At 37.0% G+C, this 22,226-nt stretch overlaps 1 protein-coding gene across 4 annotated transcripts; it reads right to left on the bottom strand.

The window, feature by feature from the left end:
• Positions 1 to 105: 105 nt before the first annotated feature.
• yrk (Yes-related kinase) lies at positions 106 to 13,547 on the bottom strand. Of its 4 annotated transcripts, none has more exons than XM_016283341.1 (12): positions 13,508 to 13,547; positions 11,018 to 11,279; positions 10,811 to 10,913; positions 10,506 to 10,604; positions 10,313 to 10,416; positions 9,223 to 9,372; positions 6,646 to 6,810; positions 4,395 to 4,574; positions 3,331 to 3,407; positions 2,733 to 2,886; positions 2,315 to 2,446; positions 106 to 1,509 (listed from the first exon to the last, which is right to left on the bottom strand). In XM_016283341.1, the coding sequence occupies exons 2-12, from the start codon at positions 11,226 to 11,228 to the stop codon at positions 1,301 to 1,303; spliced, it is 1,584 nt and encodes a 527-aa protein (XP_016138827.1). In that variant the 5' UTR covers positions 11,229 to 11,279; positions 13,508 to 13,547; the 3' UTR covers positions 106 to 1,300. The 4 variants fall into 4 exon arrangements, with proteins under 4 accessions (XP_016138827.1, XP_016138830.1, XP_016138828.1 ...); XM_016283344.1 differs by lacking the exon at positions 6,646 to 6,810 and adding an exon at positions 5,148 to 5,303; XM_016283342.1 differs by having other exon boundaries at positions 11,018 to 11,276.
• Between the last annotated feature and the right edge of the window lie 8,679 nt (positions 13,548 to 22,226).

Genomic DNA, 22,226 nt, shown 5'->3' with positions numbered 1-22,226 from the left:
CTGAAACTGCTTTATTGTATAAAGCGCTATATAAATAAAGGTGAGAGCATCCTGCAAAAGTGTATGTTTTGCATGCAGAGTGAAAGAAACATGTAAGACGCATGGGTTCAGTAAGCTCAGTATAATAAAATGGCACAAACATTACATAACTGTAATACACATTCTTCAGTTCAGGGTTACAGTCTATCCCTGTAGAATATCATTGACCCCGGATAAGGGCACAGCTTTGATATCCACTTAAATTATAAACCAAATCATTGAGATATGAAGTAAAAAGTAAAATACAGTGTAAAATGCAGGAAACCATAAAAAAAAACAGTAGTTTTCTTCTCATTTTAAAAGACAGCTCTTAAGGAAGTATTTTCTGAATGTCAATACTGTCTTGAAAGGCACAAAGCCCACTATTATACAACAGAACTGCTCTCTACTAAGATAATACAGGATTGTTAGATTCAAAGTTAAACAAAAATAACATGTATTAACATGACTAGCTAAGTGAACACGGCCTAGAGAAACAAATTCAAGACTATAAAGACATTTCAAGGCACATCCTGGTTAGCTGTGCATTGGGACTTATACACTATTATTTCAAGATTTCATTTTTGTTTACTTTTTGCCAGTTAAAAAAGGAAAGACTGAATTGTTCCATTCAAAAATGCACGAATCATATGTAAAAAAAAAAAAAAATTTTCATGTGGCCTTGCTCTTGAGCTGGAAGAGCTTTCTCTGTTATTGGAGTTTAGACCTGTATATCACATTAATCACAAAACATACCACCGATTAGATAACCCTGTAAAACATCTCAATTATCCATGCCTAGTAGAGATTCTTATGTTCTACCTGTATATCAGAGCAAAATTTTGCTCCATTAGGCACCTATTAGAAATGACTTGAATAATCTACAAGAGACAGAACATTCAAATACAGTGGTGGATATAGTAATACAATTGAATAGGTAACTAATTGCTATTGTTTTAATGGAGAGATGAAGCATTAATATGGTGTATTAATATGTGCTGTTGTATTTTAAGTTAAAGAACCAACATTAACATTGACCATTGTATTACTTCAGACTTATAAAGTGACCCAATCTTGCAGTTTGAGAGCAGTATCTTGGAAAGTTTTTTTCAGTTTGAAGCACAGAATGAGGAATTGCACTAAAGCATGTACAGATGGAGCTTGTGATTGCAGGGCCATGGATCAAAATCAGTTTATGGAGGTATTGTGATAGAAAGTAAAGGCAATTGCATCTTTCCTGAAGAATATATTGAACTAATGCACTTAAGTGTATATGCGTCTATCACAGGTTTTCTCCAGGCTGGTACTGGGGTTCAGTAGCAGTAAAGTAGTCCTCCAGGAAGCTCTGCAGGTACTCAAAGGTGTGCCTCTCGTCAGGATCCTTCCGCCAGCACTGCAGCATCAACTCATGCAGAGATGCCGGGCAGCCCTGCGGACACGGCATTCGATATCCACGCTCCACCTGCTCCAGAACCTCTCTGTTGTTCATCCCTACACAAATTCATACATACAGAAACTAAAATAAACATTTGTGCAGCAACAGGTGATCCACATGAATAGGGGAAAAAAAACAAATAACCCTTTTTTCTATAATTCAACAAATGAAAGTGCTTTCAAACAATGTGCTTAACCTTCAGAAAATGTTGACTGTCACTGTCTATAAGTCGAACTAAATATTAATATTATTATTTTTTAATTAAAAACACTTAAAATGCTAATGTTTTATGTAAACTATAAAAATGACATATAAAAAGTTTATATTTGTATTAGGGCTGTGCAAAAAAATCGAATGCCATTGTCATGCGCATGCTGCTCCATCTGAAAGCACGTGATGGAGATTTACTGCTAATCACAGATTTTTTGCACAGCCCTAATCTGTATACAAGAGAAAGGAGCAAAGAGACAGTGTGTATAAAAGTGTAGCCATAGTGGTTCAGTGAAGACACACCTGGGTAAGGCACTCTGCCCTTGGTGATGAGCTCAGTCAACAGGATACCAAAAGACCACACATCTGATTTGATGGTAAATTTACCATAAAGAGCAGCCTCTGGGGCAGTCCACTTTATCGGAAACTTTGCTCCTATAATACGAGAATCAAGACAATCTGATTTGTATTAGGGCTGTGCAAAAAAATCGAATGCCATTGTCATGCGCATGCTGCTCCATCTGAAAGCACGTGATGGAGATTTACTGCTAATCGCAGATTTTTTGCACAGCCCTAATCTGTATACAAGAGAAAGGAGCAAACAGACAGTGTGTATAAAAGTGTAGCCATAGTGGTTCAGTGAAGACACACCTGGGTAAGGCACTCTGCCCTTGGTGATGAGCTCAGTCAACAGGATACCAAAAGACCACACATCTGATTTGATGGTAAATTTACCATAAAGAGCAGCCTCTGGGGCAGTCCACTTTATCGGAAACTTTGCTCCTATAATACGAGAATCAAGACAATCTGTTCAGCACATTGAATCATGATTTATGAAAATTACAGATCAAATAGAAAGCATAGCAGTCCAAAATGGAGTAATGAAAGATGAAAACTGTAGTGCAGTAAAATGAATATTAGAACAAAATGAGCTGGAATGAAATCGAGTAGAGGCCAAGGAAGAGATAAATAACGTTTGATAGTATCAAATAAAGGAGGAAACTCTGGCAGATTGTAGAAATATGCTGAGTAGATTAAGATCAAGTTTGGGTCATAGATTGTGAATGACCTTGTCTAGCTGTGTACTCATTGTCCTCGATAAGTCTAGCCAGCCCAAAGTCTGCAATCTTACAGACCAGACCGTCTCCAACCAGGATATTGGCAGCTCGCAGGTCTCTGTGGATGTAGTTCATCCGCTCAATATAGGCCATGCCTGCAGCAATCTAGAAGAAATAAAAGCACTTTCATCACTATACTTAAAAAGGGAGATTGATATTAGTTTTAATAAAGACATGCTCTCAAGATGCTTCTTAGAGCTTATCTGAAGGATTGGCATATTTGTTTGAGGCATCTTATGTCTTCTATGGTTTGAAGGTTTTAGAGTGATTGACCCTGTGCAGAATGTCTATGGTACATGGTTCTCTTATAACCAGTTGTGTACATTTCATGCTAATATAAATCCTACAGGCTGAATCCTTAATCGATCCAGGATCTGAATATCTACGGCCTTGATTATGATATATTACAAGATTAATTTGTTCAGGAATTGTTCTAAATAAGAAATGGTTCTTGGTTCCAAACTTAACCATGTGACAACACTTCTGAAGGACTGTCTCAGTAATGGATAATACATTTTTGCTAGATATTTGTTGAGCGAGGAGCCTTACCTGGGCTGCCATATCCACAAGTTGAGGCAATTTTAGATTTCTGCCATCTCCATCTTTCAAGAAGTCCAACAAGCTTCCTAAATCACAAAAGCATCAATGAAAAATTGTACATATACCTTTATATAAAATAAATTAATTAATGTAAATTATTTTGTAATATTTATATAATACAGAAACATACATAATCATTCAAAAATTTGGGGTCAGTACATTTTTTTTTAATACTTTTATTCTGCATTAAATTGATCAAAAGTGACAGTAAAGACAATTCCGTTTCGAATAAATGCTGTTCTTCTGAACTTTCTACTAATCAAAGAACCCTGAAAAAATGCATCACAGTTCCCACAAAAGTATTAAGCATCCAAAACTGTTTTCAACATGGATAACAATAAGAAATGTATCTTCAATCGCAAATCAGCATATTAGAATGATTTCTGAAGGATCATGTGACACTGAAGACTGGAGTAATGACTGCTAAAAATTCAGCTTTGCCATCACAGAAATAGTTATTTTAAATTGAAATAATATTTCACAAAATTACTGTTTTCGCTGTATTTTTGATCAAGTAAATGCAGCCTAAAATACTTTTATTCTGCATTAAATTGATCAAAAGTGACAGTAAAGACAATTCCGTTTCGAATAAATGCTGTTCTTCTGAACTTTCTACTAATCAAAGAACCCTGAAAAAATGCATCACAGTTCCCACAAAAGTATTAAGCATCCAAAACTGTTTTCAACATGGATAACAATAAGAAATGTATCTTCAATCACAAATCAGCATATTAGAATGATTTCTGAAGGATCATGTGACACTGAAGACTGGAGTAATGACTGCTAAAAATTCAGCTTTGCCATCACAGAAATAGTTATTTTAAATTGAAATAATATTTCACAAAATTACTGTTTTCGCTGTATTTTTGATCAAGTAAATGCAGCCTTGATGTGCATGAGACTTCTTTCAAAAACATTAAAACATTTTACCAACCACAAACCTTTGAATGCTAATGCATATAAACATTTTGGCTTTGTATTCACTCAGACGACATTCTTATAACTGTCCATACCTTGACTCATGAACTCAGTGATGATGTAGATGGGCTCCTCAGACACCACAGCATACAGCTGTACCAGTTTATCATGACGGAGCCTCTTCATGATCTGGGCCTCATCCAGGAAGGCCTCTGGAGACATGGTGCCTGGCTTCAGGGTCTTCACTGCAACTTTAGTTGTGCCATTCCACATGCCTACACATTGAAATAGTGTGAGACACAGCTGGAAGAGCTATTTAAACATGGCAAGGGACAAAAGGGACGAAAGAATGGGATAAAGAAAAACAGATGGAATATGGCCACACACCAAAGCAACAGGAAGCTGGGATTGCTGCAGACAACACAACACTCAGCTCCTGGGAAAGAGCTGAACTTTTTTTTTTTTTCCCCGAAAGTGCTGTTGCATTTTTAATATCACAATGAACACTGACACAGCGCTAAAATGCTATTGAGGTTTGGCTGACGTTGCACTATATTGGGGATTAGTTGACAGTTCAGAACCATAGACTGATGCTTGGCAAAGCAGGGTCAATCACAGCATTTTGAATGTTCAGCATTGTGAACGGCCCACAAACCTTTTCATATTCTCTTGTCATTATGACTGCATTGACCAAATTTTAGAAAACATATTGATTGAAATTGATTGATTGACATAGGAAAACATGCTAAAGTGGCGAAGAAAGCCAGTGCGCTTTTGGAAACACTGGCTGTAGCATTAGCAAATGCAGACATGGAGATCAACACTGGGTATCGTCGTATCCCTCTCACCCATCCAGACGTCGCCAAAACAACCCTGACCCAACTTCCTGTTGAGCTGCAATGTTTCCCGGGCGATCTCCCAGGCGTCCCGCCCTAAACCCATAGTTTGGGGCGTGGCATTTGGACAGGCTTTAGTCAAGTAGCAACATAAACCATCATTACTACCTGTTGAGGGTGTTGAAAGAGAGAAAGAGGGAGGGGGATGGAAAAGGAGGGAAACAGGGTGGCATGCAATGTTAGAAGGACCAGAGGGAGAGAACAAAAACAGCACAGCCTTTACGTTATATCACTGACCTCCAATCTTTCATCTTCAGTGCCTTGCAAAATAGTTTGGATCTCTTTTCGCAGTTTACTACAATGGAAGTCTTCTAAAACATTTTATTGTAAACTTTTAAAGATTTTTTCAACAGAAATAAACACAGGATAATTGCCTTATAACGAGATAATCATTTAGAGAGATATTTCACCAAATATGAAAAAATTCAGTTTTTCCCTAAAATTCTAGGGGTGGGCGATATACTGGTAGACACGATTAACCAGTAGAAATTTGTCAACCTGAAGAGATTTTGGACTATCATCTCTGCTGCTTTACACACGTGATGTTGCTACATGGTCATAACAACTTATCGTTTGCATGGAATTGATGTAAAAAAAAAACAAGTTATTTTAAGCCGTTAAAACACAAACAGCAGTGGGAGAACTCATTTTGCTATATGTGCACGCTGTATGAAAGACAAAAGAAAGAAAACACATGTGTAACACAGTATATTGGATCCAGGCAGCTCTTAAAGTGACAGCAGTCTGATATTCCTGTCTGTCATTCATGTTAATCAAACAACAAAAGGGAGAAAATCTCTCACTGCTCTTGACTAAATCACTTTTGTAACTTTAATAAGAAGAAATATATTTAATTTATACAGTGAAGAATATGCAGTGTTTTTATGCATTTGATTACTTTATGCAATGTGTGTAGCATTTCTTACTTATTTGTTCTACTGTAGTTTTTTTGTCCAATTGCTTGTAATTAGTTTCTTATTCTTACATAATCGCTGACTGTTTACTTGTCTTCAGTGAGCTGGAGTTAATTTTTCTTAAATTTAGGATAGTATTAGTTCTTTTGTGATATTGACACTGGTGACAAGAATTATGAAATTGCTATGGTATCAAAGATTTTGATATCATAAAGACCATATTTAAAGCAAAAATAACTATATTGTGATATATACCATTACCGTGAAATCAAATGACTCATATCGAGATATAAGATTTTGGTCATATTGCCCACCCCTTCAACATTCTTTAAAATATCTTTTGTGTTTCGCAGGAGAAATAAAGTCAATCATGTTACGACATGAGAGCAACGTTGTAAACGATGACAGAATTGTAATTTTTGGATGAACTAGTTCTTTAAAAAATGTAATATAATTGCAAGGCTCTGTACCACAGGCAGGATGGGCAAGGCGTGCGAGTTTTGTTCCCTCCTTCCCATGCTTTTAGTGGTTCCTACCCATCCACACTTCACCAAACTGGCCATTGCCCAGTTTCTTAATGAGCTGAAGTGATTCCCTGGGAATCTCCCAGACATCCTTAGTCTTCACTGACAGGTCAGCCAGCTTAGGCATGCCCCGCCTACAGCTGCCAATCAAACGGCAGCACAGCCCTGCTGCACGCTCTAAAGAACAGAGTACGGAGAAAAGAAAGACACAGATAGATACGAGAGGAGACAGAGATGCAAAGAAGACACAAACAGCAGGCTATATAAAAAACAAACATTTATAAATACACAAAATGCTGTCCAAATCAGATTAAAGCAGCACTCAAGCACACATATGCATGAAAAACCTGAATGATACATATTCACTCAGCAGAGGGCGACAGAGATCACTGACAGTCAGTGGCTGTAGCAGCATGTCAGACTGTTACTGGGTTGAGTTATGCTAAAGGTGTTAAATCATGTAAAGTATTATTTTATAGTATAGCAATTATAATTCTATGGTCTAAAGACCAGATGGATTAATCAGCTCATATCAACACTTATTGTGTTAACATCAATTTGTGATAGTGTTTTTACTGTCTACTACAGTTTGAAAGAAGCCTGTCATGCTCACCAAGGCTGCATTTATTTGGTCACAAATACAGTAAAATTGTGAAATATTATTATAATTTAATATATGTTTTTTATTTGAATATATTTTAAAATCAAATTTATTCTGGTGATGGCAAGGCTGAATTTTCAGAATCATTACTCCAGTCTTCAGCGCCGCATGATCCTTCAGAAATTCGAATATGATAATTTGGTCCTCAAGCAACAGTTGTGCAGCCTAATACCTAATTCAGTATTATTGGATGAACAGAAATGTCAAAAGAACAGCATTTAATTGAAATGGAAATATTTTAAAACATCATAAATGTCTTTACTGTCACTTTTATTTAATTCAGTGTCTTACTGATCACAAACAGTTGAACGGTAGTGTACATCAGTGTATGCTAGTTTTCAGTCAAACTTATTAGTTAGGTATCAGCACTACTCCAGTTCGTTTCAATTAAAGCAGCAGATTGGTAAAAATTTAGATTAGTAAATTTCAATATGTATAGTAGAAACTAAGGGAAAATTGTTTAGTGCTTAAAACTGAAAGTAACTGTTCTGTGGTAATGGTTTGCCCCATATTTGGGGTGGTAGGTGGCCCAACTTTAGTTTTACAGTTGAAGTGGTCTATCTGAGAAGAACCTCTGTATTCAAGAGAGTATATGTGCATGTGGGGGTGTGTGAGTGACTAGATTCAACAATAACAGTGAAAGGAAAGGCTGATAGCGCCAGACTGACAGGCTGAGTAGGGGCATCACTAACAGAACTGATAAAAATTATGCACTCAGCCGAAGCAGAGAAGTAATTTGGGCAACAAAAGAGGAAATGAAGATGGGCAAAGATAAACTGACCTGCTGATAACTTTATTCGCAGTAAATACCAACACGCCACATACATAATGGGTTAGCTCCTGCGTACCTAACTAGTCTTCTACCACGCTACAATCCATCACGCTCCCTAAGGTCGCAAAATTCTGGACTTTTGGTAGTACCTAGGATAGCAAAGTCCACTAAAGGAGGTAGAGCTTTTTCGCATTTGGCTCCCAAACTCTGGAATAGCCTTCCTGATAACGTTCGGGGTTCAGACACACTCTCTCTGTTTAAATCTAGATTAAAGACACATCTCTTTGGCCAAGCATTCAAATAATGCATCTCATAATCTTTTAATGAAGTTATATCTAATCAAATGCACATTATTATTCTTTAGTTTGGGTTAAACAAATCAATTTTGCTTGGTTGGAACAGCAGCTACGCTAACTATGTTTGTATTTGTTTCTCTGTTTTTTGCACTAGGATTTACACAAGCTTCAGTCTGGATCTAGAACACCTGAGAAGAGATGATGCAACCCCTCAGAGGACCTCAGATGATGCAACCCTGAAACAACTTACAGAACTACCACATTTTGCTATAAGTTTGATTGCATCATATAATAATTGCTGTTAATATTATTCATCGTCTGTTTTATTACGTCTTAAATTGATTTTTCCGTACTGCTGGTTCGTCTGGTCAGAGGAGAACTGGCCCCCCGACTGAGCCTGGTTTCTCCCAAGGTTTTTTCTCCATTCTGTCACCGATGGAGTTTTGGTTCCTTGCCGCTGTCGCCTCTGGCTTGCTTAGTTGGGGACACTTCATTTCCAGCGATATCGTTGACATGATTGCAAAGATATTATTTAAACTGAGCTGAATGTTGACATCACTGAATTCAATGATGAACTGTCTTTAACTGAAAAATTTGTGTTTACTATTGTCATTTTGCATTATTGACACTATTTTCCTAATTAATGCTGTTCAGTTGCTTTGACACAATCTGTATTGTTAAAAGCGCTATATAAATAAAGGTGACTTGACTTGACATACAGAGCCACTAAACAATGCTTCCTTCTGAGGAAATTCTTTAATATAGACAATCTATATATAAAAAAAAAACTTTGAAAAGTACTGTCATGCATTTTGAAATCACAGTATGTTAAGGGTGAGCTGTACATGTATTGCACTGACCTGTATAATGCTCCACCAGCTCCTGGACGGTATCAAACTGTGTCCTTGTTGTGATGTAATAACCGCCATTGTCCAACTTCCTAATTTTATAGTGCTTGACATGATCGCCCTTCGCATCATCCCAGTCTCTGATCGACAAAGAGTATGCTCCTAAAGAGGGGGCAAAAAGATGCTCTCAAATTTGTTGGCGAGATGAAATCAATGGATTTAAAACCATTTTTATTAATAAAAAAAAATATTAGAAAGAATTAACAAATTTATTTTCAGTCAGCAATAAACAACTGCACTGGCATTTAGGTATTGTTGTGTCATTTTGTTTGAACTTCTCGTTCTGGGCTTCTATTGAAATAGACTGCATTACAGAACCTCCATTATTCTACAGTATTGAGCACCACTATTGTGCAGATATTTCTCCAGCTTTTTTGCATGTTTCCTATCGTTGTACTTTCTGAATGGCACTGTAACAGAAATTATGTAAACTAAATGTTTTTCTATGCACTAATAGTAGGCTATAAATGTTAATTCAAAGGATTATTTAAATATATTTAACACAGTTCATTTTAAAACACTGCTGACACTTTCATTTACTGTTCAAAAGTTGGGGTCGGCAACAGCAATATTGTGAAATATTATTACAATTTAATATAGCCGTTTATTATTTAAATATATTTTTTATTATTAATTATATTAATATATATATATATAAATTATTTTCTGAATAATATAAAGTTCAAAAGAACAGCATTTATTTGAAATAGAAACCATTTGTAACAGAGTAAAAAGTCTGTACTGTTACTTTTGATCAATTTAATACATCCTTGCTGAACAAAAGCATTCATTCAAATTTTTTTTACTAACCCCAAGCTTTTGAATGGTAGCATTTATGCACATATATTTCCCATTTACACAAACTGCAGAAACCAATAATTGCACAATTTATTTTCTTTCCTTAAAAAAATTAATGTGTTAACATGTTAGCTACAAAAAAAAAAAGATTATTCACAATACTACATAACATCACATATATGTCTCTCTACTGAATGCAAAATGTAAATATAAACACTGATAAATTAACTTTAAAATCATTTACCTTTTGTTGTCTCGCTTTCTCGTATTAAGAATGTCCCTCTAGGATTGTTCTGCGCTAACAACTGTCGTTCTGCATCCTTCCGGCCCATCTTCCCAAAATACCACCTGCGTGGACAAACACCAATAATGTACTTTAAAGCTTGCATATAATGTCATTATAAATTCATGAAATAGCATGTTCACATGTAACTCACTCCTCAGCTTGTATGGAGTCCACAGGGGCCACATAGTTACTAGGAATGTACCCAGACTTCCCTGTGTCCAGAGAACGAGCCTCCCACCAGTCACCCTCACTGTGGAGGGACAGGGAACAGAGAAAAAAAATATCAAAAGTGGTACAAACAGACGAGAAGAAAGGTAATGAGACAGAAAGAGGGACAAGGGGAACAACAGAGAGAGAAGCAAGGCAAAAAAGGAAGAAATGTCTGGTATTTGTGGTTTATTTGTGGTTTTAAAAGACTGTGTGAATCTTATTCTAACTGTCCTGCTTTGAACTCACGTATTGTTGATAATATGGAACTTTTCTCCTTTCTGGAAGCTCAGGTCATCCTCTGTACGTGCATCATAGTCATAAAGGGCTATAAAGAGTGTTACACCGCCTCCTGAACAAACACACAACATAATTGGTTTAAGGGAAGTAACGCTCTTATCTACTCTGTCATGATACAACACGGAAAATCACACCTCAACAGACACTTTTACACACCTGTGATGGGGGCTGGCCGGGCTGAGTTGAAATTGGATGAGGGAGCAGGGTTGGAAAAATCATTAAAGTTGGGGATAATCCCAGAATTAAAAGTGGGATCTGCGATGTAACGGGAGGGTTCTAATGCCTGGGTCCCATTGCCTGTGTCACACGAGTTGGGACTCGACACAGCTTTACTGGCCTTCCTCTGCTTACAGCAAGCACAGCCCATAATATTCAATATTTTTAAAGCACACAGCTCATCACCCTGGAAACAGAGCTTCTTCCCATAGAAACAAGATAAAGAAGAATTAATTAGATACAGTATTATTTAGTAGGTTACTGGATATTGAATGCAATAACATTGGTTTTAAGGTGTGACTTAAAGGGTTAGTTCACCCAAAAATGAAAATTAGCCTTTGCCCTCGAGGGATCCTAGATGTATATGACTTTCTTCTTTCAGACGAATCCGATCCGAGTTAAATTAAAAATTGTCCTGGCCCCTCCAAGCGTTATTGCAGTGGGTGGGTGTTTCTGTTGAACAGTGCACAAGACGTCAAATAAAGCACGCAATCCGTAATAAAACGTGCCTCACATGGCTCCGAGGCGTGAATAAAGGCCTCCTGTAGCGAATCCATGCGTTTTTGTAAGAAAAATATCCATATTTCAAACATTATAAACACTTTCCTATCACTTCCGCTATCTGTCATACACGGAAGCCGTTCCGGCGGATTACGTAGGACATCGGCGTTGCGTGATTAGTGATGAACGAGGAGAGAGAACAAAACAAAATGCCGGTCATGAATTAGAAGTACAAACCGAGGATTTGTAAAGAAAAATGTCGCTTTATTTGACATCTTGTGGATTGTTGAAAAAAACACCCACCCACTGCAATGGTAGAGCTTGGAATAGCCAGGACAATTTTTAATATAACTCCGATTGGATTCGTCTGAAAGAAGAAAACATTGGTTTTAAGGTGTGACTTAAAGGGTTAGTTCACCCAAAAATGAAAATTAGCCTTTGCCCTCGAGGGATCCTAGATGTATATGACTTTATTCTTTCAGACGAATCCGATCCGAGTTAAATTAAAAATTGTCCTGGCCCCTCCAAGCGTTATTGCAGTGGGTGGGTGTTTCTGTTGAACAGTGCACAAGACATCAAATAAAGCACGCAATCCGTAATAAAACGTGCCTCACATGGCTCCGGGGCGTGAATAAAGGCCTCCTGTAGCGAATCCATGCGTTTTTGTAAGAAAAATATCCATATTTCAAACATTATAAACACTTTCCTATCACTTCCGCTATCTGTCATACACGGAAGCCGTTCCGGCGGATTACGTAGGACATCGGCGTTGCGTGATTAGTGATGAACGAGGAGAGAGAACAAAACAAAATGCCGGTCATGAATTAGAAGTACAAACCGAGGATTTGTAAAGAAAAATGTCGCTTTATTTGACATCTTGTGGATTGTTGAAAAAAACACCCACCCACTGCAATGGTAGAGCTTGGAATAGCCAGGACAATTTTTAATATAACTCCGATTGGATTCGTCTGAAAGAAGAAAATCATATACACCTATAATTTCTCAAGGGTGAGTAAAACACAGGCTCATTTTCATTTTTGGGTGTTAAATAAGCATTAAACCTTTATTACTATTGTAATATTGTAATATTTTACTGTAAAATAAAAAACGGAATATTTTATTTCTGTAATAGCTGTAAAATTTAAATACTGATATTTTAGTCTTAATTTCTGAGCTTTCAAATATTCTTTTAAACCATCAAGCTTTTATTTCAGTGGAAAACCACAGGGAGCCCTTAAAACTTCTCTTTTGCGGACAATAGCCGGTTTATAAGCACTTCTCACACAAAGTTTAGGAAGATGGTTGGTGCATGTTGCATTGTGCTAAAAGCATGCTATCCACCTTATTTTTCAATGAAGAAGTAAGCCGTTTTCTGTAAATGTGCGAGACTTCCGGGTCATTAGCCGCCATAGAGAAATAACAAGAAGAATAACAAAGTGCAGTAAACGGTAAAACTGTTTGCACTTTAAATCAGTGTATTCATAGTTAAGACGATACATTAAATTAATAAGGTAAGACACACCAGTTTGCAATATCAAGCAGCAAAACAAGCTGTTTTGTACAGCTGAAAATAGCTGGAAGCAGATGACACCAGAAGCCAGACACATTACATTTACAAATGGCGTGTAAAACAGCACAGTGCTGTGCTACACTGTAAAACACACAGCACATGTATTTATTTCATTTGTGTTTAATTAACCACACTAAGTCATATCACCATTTAATTTTTATTTTGAATCGTGAAGCCCTAGCTTGAGTGTTCAAATTGATTTTGGGGTCTCTGTATGGTAATGATGTTTATGTTATGACATGACATGGGTTTGTCAATGTTGAGAAGGTTTTCTACTATGTTTCTCGCAGTGGTCGGTATGTAAATGTAATGAATGAACTGTGGGAGCGTAAGGTTGATGTAATCAGATTCGGCCTCACCAGATCCGCACATCAGCTTTCCATACACACCATCTTCCTGGGGAGAAAGAGAAAGATGGAGAGAGCAAGAAAAAGAAAAACACAATGCATTTATATAAGTAACAGACAGTAAGAAAGTGAAATGACTTTATATTTTGTAACAACACTTTTTAGCGTTACTTCCTTTTTCTTTCCTGTCTAGAGAAAGGGAAGTTCTCGGTTAAAATTCCCCTTGAAAATGTACGTGTGTGCACAATGTCCACTCATTCGCTGTATAAAGCTATGTCCTGTATTTCTATCTGACTGACCATCAGTGGATCAACAGGATGCCAGTTTTGAGAGCGTTTCCTGTCCGGCCTACTAAAGCCTCCCCCTCATTTCCTGCTGAGAGGGGAGAGGGTCCAGCTGCAAAGGGCAACACATTAACAACACATACAGCTCCACCCCTCGAACAATCTGTCCAATCTATGCTTTTCTCTCTGCCTCATGAAAATATTCCAAACTTACTCTAAGATACACATAAACATCCCATCAGAAGATATCACAATGCAGACACACACACACTTGCAAACTTGACAAAGACGTCACACTTACCAAATCAACAATCATCACAAGCTTTTCTTTTCAATAGGTGTGTATCATTTTTGCTGGAGAAAACAATACCAAACTGTTCACCACCCATGCTTATTGTTTCCATTTTTATCATGTCTCTTCAAGAATTTCCCATGATTCCACAAGCCTGTTATCATATTCATATCTTCAGCCTATCTATATGCAGAATTACAATGAATAAATTATAAGTGATGATAAAGAACACATCAAATAAAAACAACGGCTTGTGCTCTTATCTTATTTTCTGTTCAGATAATCACATGTATTTCAATCTGCACTGATGCAATAGTCTAGAAACAGAAAAAGTGAGTACTGAAAAAGTCCTGACCACTTTTTAAATTCAATGTTTGTTAGAAAGGACTGAACAAATACTGGTTTGATTAAACAGCTGACCACAAAAAAAGAATAGTTGTTGACACAAGTGAATAAAAGCAAATGAGTACATGTGTAAGTAATGAAAAGCAGCTCCTGTTTATAGAGTTTTCTTTAGGTTTTGAGAACTGGAAATACAGGGAGAGCAGGCTGGGTGAGAGAAACGAGGAAAGTTTCAGAGACTGCATCAAGTGCAGAAAAAAATCATAACATGCAAAACGTATCAATTTTGCCAAGTCAAGCTTAAAAACACTTTTTGATTGGCTTCTATACTTATAAGCCAAATAAACTATAGAGATGCACTTCATGGTGAACACTTCCATCTTTTACTCTTTTTTTAGATTGGTTTACGGTCTCTTTAATATGACAAAAGGACTCAGAGGAAAACTGCTCAAAGTTGTCTCTTTCAGAGATCAGGGCCCGTATTCTTAAAGATTCTAAGAATCCTCTCAGAGAGCCCCTAATTTAGCTTAAAAATGTCTAAGTAGGAGTCTCAGCTTAAAAGTGATTCAGGACCAATCTGAGAGCAACTTTGAGCTAGGAAAAGACAAAAACTTTCATCTTAGTGAGGAGGCGGGGCTGACCCCGTTGCTAACTGTGACACAGTATTTTGAAGACTGTGATTGGTTGGTTGTCCAAGAAGGAAATAAAAGAGCGCTTTTAAGAGTATGGTCTATTATAAGCCTTCACTTTGAAATTACAGGCGTAATTTTTCCTGTTTTACCATACTCTCTCTCTCACACACACACACACATTATATGTGTATTATATTATATTATATATGAAGAGTGTGGTTCCAAAACGTGATATTTTTGAAATTTTGAAAAAATTGCATTTCCGCCAAAAATCAGTATTGTATCTGGTCGGTATTGAAAAGTCCATTTTGAATTTTACGCAAAATGCGATATCCGCCGAGTTATTCTGTCATGTTTTCTCCCTTTTTTTCCAAACCGCGACAAACGCCAGTGTCCCTTTTCTGCAGAATGCGATATATCCGCTCAACCAATCACAGCGCACCATTCCACGCACTCTAGAGTCTAGACAGTAATTGCGGCGCTTTTAATACACCAGGCATCTTAGTTTTCCTCGTCTATTTTGTACTTTGTGATCAACAAACAAAAAAAATTAGGGCTGCACGATAAATCGCATGCGATTGTCATGCGCATCTCGTTAGCAAAGCAGGTTCTGTGAACAGTGAATCTCCATCACGTGCTTTCAGATGGAGCGGCATTTAATGCATCACTGCTCGATCGATTATGATCACTGCTATATCACGTTCATAATCGCAGATGAGTCGCATTCGATTATGACCGCAATCTTGCGTATCTTGTCAGTGTAAGTGTTTTTATTCATGCCATTAATGTTTTTGTTAAAACAGCGTATAGCACTAGTCAACTAAATGAATGTAACATGGCAAAGATGAATGCACTTTTGGAAGCTGAATGTAAGGGAAATGTCATTTTGGAATTTCTGTGGTTTAATGTGATATTGTTGTTCATGTATGTTCATGATGAAATTGTCTTTTATTGTTGTAATTAATTTATAGCATTAACAAGATGACCCCTTGAATTAATTTTGAGAGTGATGACTGATTGAATGTATTTTTAGTCCAGTGCCTGCATATAAGATTAGTATTGACCAAGTTCAGAGGCTGTCATATGTGGATCATCTTACTATGTTGTGCATTTTCAACAGTTTCAATATGAAAAATAACTTTTATATTGATTCAATGGATTTATTGCATTTTTGGGAAAAACAAAACAAAAAACCATGTCATGGATTTATTGCATTTTGGGGGGGGGAAAATAATAAAATTTTATAATAAATCTTTGAAAATCTAAATCTGGATTAGAATTTTTTGTTATTATAACCTAAAGATACCATGTGAAAGTTTGAAACAGAAAATCGTGGTTTTCGTCTTGCCACTTTCTTGGTAAAGAAAACACATTTTTACTCAAATTAATCCAAATGGATTTATAGCGTTTTGGAACCAAACTCTTCATATTCTTTATTGTTTATTTACCATGCTGTCATACTTCACATATTTTAAAGGAAATGAACAGCGACACAATAAGGTTCTGAAAGTGCTGTAATTGTTTGTGTGATCACTTTGCTTATAGAAGGTTGTGACAGACCCCAATCATCACTTCATCATCATCACTGCTGCATAGCTGCATTTTTCCAGTTGCCAAATATGTTAATGTAGTGATTTACTTCCATTTCTGGCGCTATTGGCATTTCTGCGTGGTGTCGGAGATGTTAGCGCATCTCTAATAAGATCGGTCACAAACATGATCTCTGCACCATCTAATGTGTAGCGTCTTATTAACTCACTGTCATGCATTGTGCATTGCAACACATTTCTTCTCCCTCTTCATGTTTTGTCAATTTACTCCACTTCCAAAAAAACTCTTAAAAGTCCTCGTCCGTTAACAATTTTGGACCTTAAGACCTCTTTTAAGGGTTAAGATGCTTTCTGAATTACTTTTTTCTTTACTAGGATCTTTTCTTTAATTATAAGAGGAAACACTCACATTTCTACAAATTTTCTTAGAATTTTGTTACTAGGAGCAACTATTAGCACAAAGACTTTTCATGAATACGGGCCCAGGAGACTTAATGAAGTTCTAAGTTGTCTTTTATTTAAGTGTCAGCGTGGCCTCTGCTAAAATTCACAAATAAAAATAGACGAAATGTTGTTGACATTCAGTATGAGCATAGAGCTATGAAATCAATGTGGGTCGCAGCTTAGGTCATTTGAAGTAATTAAAGAAATGTCCGAATTCATATTAAAATCTCCAACGTTTAGGCTTATATTTGGTTCCGATGCTATCTTCGAACCAGAGTCCAATTACACCCCTCTCATCTGTTTCTACATTTCACTTTTTTGACTGAATTATGGTACGTTTGCACCATCTTAGAAAAACTGTGCAATTACCATTAGGGGTACAACCAGGGCAGTACCCTCCAAGGGATATCTTTGAATCTTATGTACCCCTAAAAGGTTCAAAGAAGTACCTAAGGGTAATACCACTCTAAAGGTACTAATATTCAAATTTTAGGATCAGATAAAGTACAGAATTGTACAGACAAGTCGTTGTACCCCTAAATGTACAATTTCATCACATTAGCAGTAACTGTTTACCACAGTAGCTAGGTATAGGTTTAAGAGAAACTATTATTGAAGCATTTCCCTCTTTACCACCCCACCACAGACAGAATGGCACTTGAGCTTGCATAACAACAGATGCGAAGAATGCGATATGCTCTCCAAGGGCCGAGACAAGCAGCCATGAGAAATGCACAATAATAAATTGCAAATTATGTGTCATCAATAGGTACACAAGTCAGATTGGTTTCATTCCAATTGGAAACTCCACTATAGGTCACATGAACCATTTCTTGCTTAGATAATCACTTTTTTAACTAACTGAATTTTGAAATCAAATAGACATGTGTCCACAACAAAAACTCTAATATGAAGCTGGCCTTCATTGCAAACTTTGGTATGTTCTGAGCTCAGATGCTGCTGAGATCTGTCCTAAATATTATCAGAGACGCATTAGATTACTGGGGTCTTTTTCTCAGGAGAAATATCTGAGATGCAGGAGACTTTAGCAAAAGTCTCAATTTACTCTCTGTTTGATCTCAGTGCTGTTTAGGAGAAACAATCGAGATTAAAAAAAAGAGGAAGCCAAATGACATCTCTTCTCCTGTTGTACTATTCACTCTTTTCGATGGAAGCCATTTTAATAGAAGAGAAGAGACGAGTCTACTTCCAGCATTTAAAAATATTCTAGATCAGAGGACACAGACACCACACTTTTTTCTAAAAGTGGTTTGACACGTACACATGCGTTAGCACCATCAGTCACACGTCAACTAAAATAATGTAATGTAGTGACAAAGTCTTGTTATACAACAACAAAAAAACGCATTGGTACAGTTGAAAACGAGGACCTTTAAAACCTTTTAAAAGTCTTTTAAACACACTACAGTCCAAAATCCATAATCATCAAAAGTTATTTTAGGTAAGTAGATGAAAAAATATATAACTACAGAATAAACTACACAAAGAAATGAAGATGACTGATCAAACAATAAGGGTCTAAGTTGTTTTATGAAAACGTAATGTAAAAGCACCCAGGGCTGCACACTGGCAAACTCAATATGTATCAAAATGTCAGAGCCCTCTCACATTCTCACCAACCGTAGCATTTACAGCTGTGTCGATAAGAGGAAGTTACATTTGAGGGTTTGAGGGCTTACCAACAGCAAATGCAGAAGACCATCTAGTTTGTCACCAGAGCAAAGCCCGTAATCAGATCACAACTGAAACAAACTTTGTGAGCATGTATTCAGGTCGTGTGATGAGTGTTGTATGCACCTTTCTGAATTCTAGATAGAGCGAGATGCTTCACCTACAGGCCGATAGATTACTACGAATATACCTGCATGGGAAAGTGGAAGGAATACGGTGAGAAACTGCGGCTGGACAAAGATGTTCAGCAATAATAGAGGCTACTGTAAATGATGAAATTCATCAGTTTTAACCCCCTCGCACTGACACCTTACAACATACTGGAAGAAACTTCAGTCACAAACACTTGGACACACCTTTCCTGTGAAGTTTTCAGTGGATAAGATAACTCTTGATTAATTTCTTATCAAAGAAAAAAAAAAAGTCAAACAAAACTGCTGAAGTGTGTGTGTTACTGCTGGATTAATGCATATTATATAAGTAATACATCAGTTAAAAGCTGATATCGCAAATTATTATTAATTTATTCATATCAGTTGATATTGGATGTTTAACTGAACGTTTGTTTCCTCTATTTTTACATTTAGATAACTTTTGCCATTAAACACACCCTTAAACTTAATCATTACACTAATAATTTAATAACAGCGTTAAACTTAATCTTTTGCAGATTTAAAAATGAATGTCCAGTTTTCATACTGTACATTATAAACGTTGTAATGTCTGAATTCACTTGTAGCATTTTAAATGATTTTCAGTGTTTTGCACTCAATTTATTAAGACGATATAGCAAAGCATTTTATTATCGACCCTTCTAATATCTGTAATATATAAAATAATTACTGGCATACTGCAAAAACTTTTTTAAATTAAATTATTTGCTATAAAACATGATGTAACAGCATTGTGTACATCTTCACTTTTTGACTCTGTTTTTGCTTTTTTGAGTCCTCATTTTTCTCAGAATTGCCTCTAAGCAAAAACAGATAGGCTACTTAACTAATGCTAGACCAACTTTCACATGCAACCAAAACATGTCATACAAAAATGTGGCAAAATACAAACACATGCATAAACTATACATACAGTATCTCACAGTTTTTGTAAATATTTTATTATATCTTTTCATGTGACAACACTGAAGAAATGACACTTTGCTACAATGTAAAGTAGTGAGTGTACAGCTTGTATAACAGTGTAAATTTGCTGTCCCCTCAAAATAACTCAACGCACAGCCATTAATGTCTAAACCGCTGGCCACAAAAGTGAGTACACCCCTAAGTGAAAATGTCCAAATTGGGCCCAATTAGCCATTTTCTCTCCCCTGTGTCATGTGACTCATTAGTGTTACAAGGTCTCAGGTGTGAATGGGGAGCAGGTGTGTTAAATTTGGTGTTATCGCTCTCACTCTCTCATACTGGTCACTGGAAGTTCAACATGGCACCTCATGGCAAAGAACTCTCTGAGGATCTGAAAAAAAGAATTGTTGCTCTACATAAAGATGGCGTAGGCTATAAGAAGATTGCCAAGACCCTGAAACTGAGCTGCAGCACAGTGGCCAAGACCATACAGCGGTTTAACAGGACAGGTTCCACTCAGAATAGGCCTCGCCATGGTCGACCAAAGAAGTTGAGTGCACGTGCTTAGCATCATATCCAAAGGTTGTGTTTGGGAAATAGACGTAGGAGTGCTGCCAGCATTGCTGCAGAGGATGAAGGGGTGGGGGGTCAGCCTGTCAGTGCTCAGACCATACGCCGCACACTGCATCAAATTGATCTGCATGGCTGTCATCCCAGAAGGAAGCCTCTTCTAAAGATGATGCACAAGAAAGCCCGCAAACAGTTTGCTGAAGACAAGCAGACTAAGGACATGGATTACTGGAACCATGTCCTGTGGTCTGATGAGACCAAGATAAACTTATTTGGTTCAGATGGTGACAAGTGTGTGTGGTGGCAACCAGGTGAGGAGTACAAAGACAAGTGTTTCTGAAAAGAATGACCACTAAAATTCATGGGCCTGAGACATCTAAATTGTTGTGCCCTTTTTGTTTAGCCTAAGAAATACACTACTGTACATATGACAGGGCCCAGGACAATACTACAGGTTGCCCCACACAAAATACTTTAGTTTTACCATCTCTTTTTCTTTTCTTGCATCTCCTTCATTCTTTGCTTTCCCTTTTCCCACTTCTCCTACACTTAGGGAGAGGAAGTTCCCTCCCCCTCCAACAGGAAGTCTTGTGTGAGTGGAACTGGAATGATAGGACACCGGGAAACATGCTGTCACACTGCAATACTCTCTCTCTCACTCACTCACACACACACACACACACACACATTCATATACACAAAAACTTTCATGGAAACACTCTCTGAATAAATAAACAACAGACATACACACAGTGCATGCAAGAAGACAAACATGAGCCTCTAGACAAACCTGTACAGTAGACACACATACAGTACAAGACCAAAATTAGAGCGAAACAGAGAGATGAAGCGGTAAAGAGGGCGAGAGAGAGAAGACAATAGCAAAGTGTATCCTGGGAACAGTAAGTCAGGTGTCACAAACACAGCTACTTCCTTTTTCCACATGATGTCAATTTCCTCCAGAGTGAGATTCCACGAACAGGCCTTTCATGAAAAACAAAATATTTGTACTTTTTTCCTCTGAAAAATCAATTGATTCTTTTTAATTAATTAATTTAGTCATTTAGCAGATGCTTTTATCCAAAGCGACTTACAAATGAGGACAATAAAAGCAGTCAAAACTAACAAAAGAGCAACAATATATAAGTGCAAATGACAAGTCTCGGTTAGCCTAATGCAGTACACGTAGCAAGGTGTCCATATATATATATATATATTTATTATACACACACACAAAGAAAAACAAGTAGATAGAACAGAAAAAATAGAAAGCTAGTTCTAGCTAGTTTTTTATGAAACCAATTGTGGATTCTCCATTATTCCACTAAACAGAAGGTTGTGAAATTCATCTGATTCAACTAAAATAATGTGAGACGGACACTAACAGACAAGAAACCTTTGCAAACAACATAATTTAGCACATTTTATTATCTTATTCTAACACTCATCCTGCACAAAAACACCAGGTGACGCCGTCAGTACTGAGCTATTCACAAAAGAGCTAAAATGTGTAACCAAGACTTTAACTCTGTCAGTTTTAACACATCGCATTTTGGACAATTTTACCGGACAGCCGCACCCACTTCCTCCCATAGCGCCAGGGGAGAGCAGCCAGGAAGTGGCCTTGTACAGAACAGGAAGTGATGAAGCCTATGGCCTAATCTAGTCCTAGAGACATTCCATTCTGTTTTTCGCTCTAGGACAAACTCACGGCTATTTGATTCAATTTGATTTAAACTACATAAAATATTTTTAAGACACTTTCACTTATTATGAAAAGAGTTCAACAGCAAAAGTGCTCACGATTCCCATCATCAGTCCAGTCTTTCCTTTGCTATTTCACTTT

Source organism: Sinocyclocheilus grahami, unplaced genomic scaffold, assembly GCF_001515645.1.
Source record: "Sinocyclocheilus grahami isolate Dianchi unplaced genomic scaffold, SAMN03320097.WGS_v1.1 scaffold173.1, whole genome shotgun sequence".
Lineage (NCBI taxonomy): Eukaryota > Metazoa > Chordata > Actinopteri > Cypriniformes > Cyprinidae > Sinocyclocheilus > Sinocyclocheilus grahami.
This window is presented reverse-complemented; position numbering and strand designations above follow the sequence as displayed.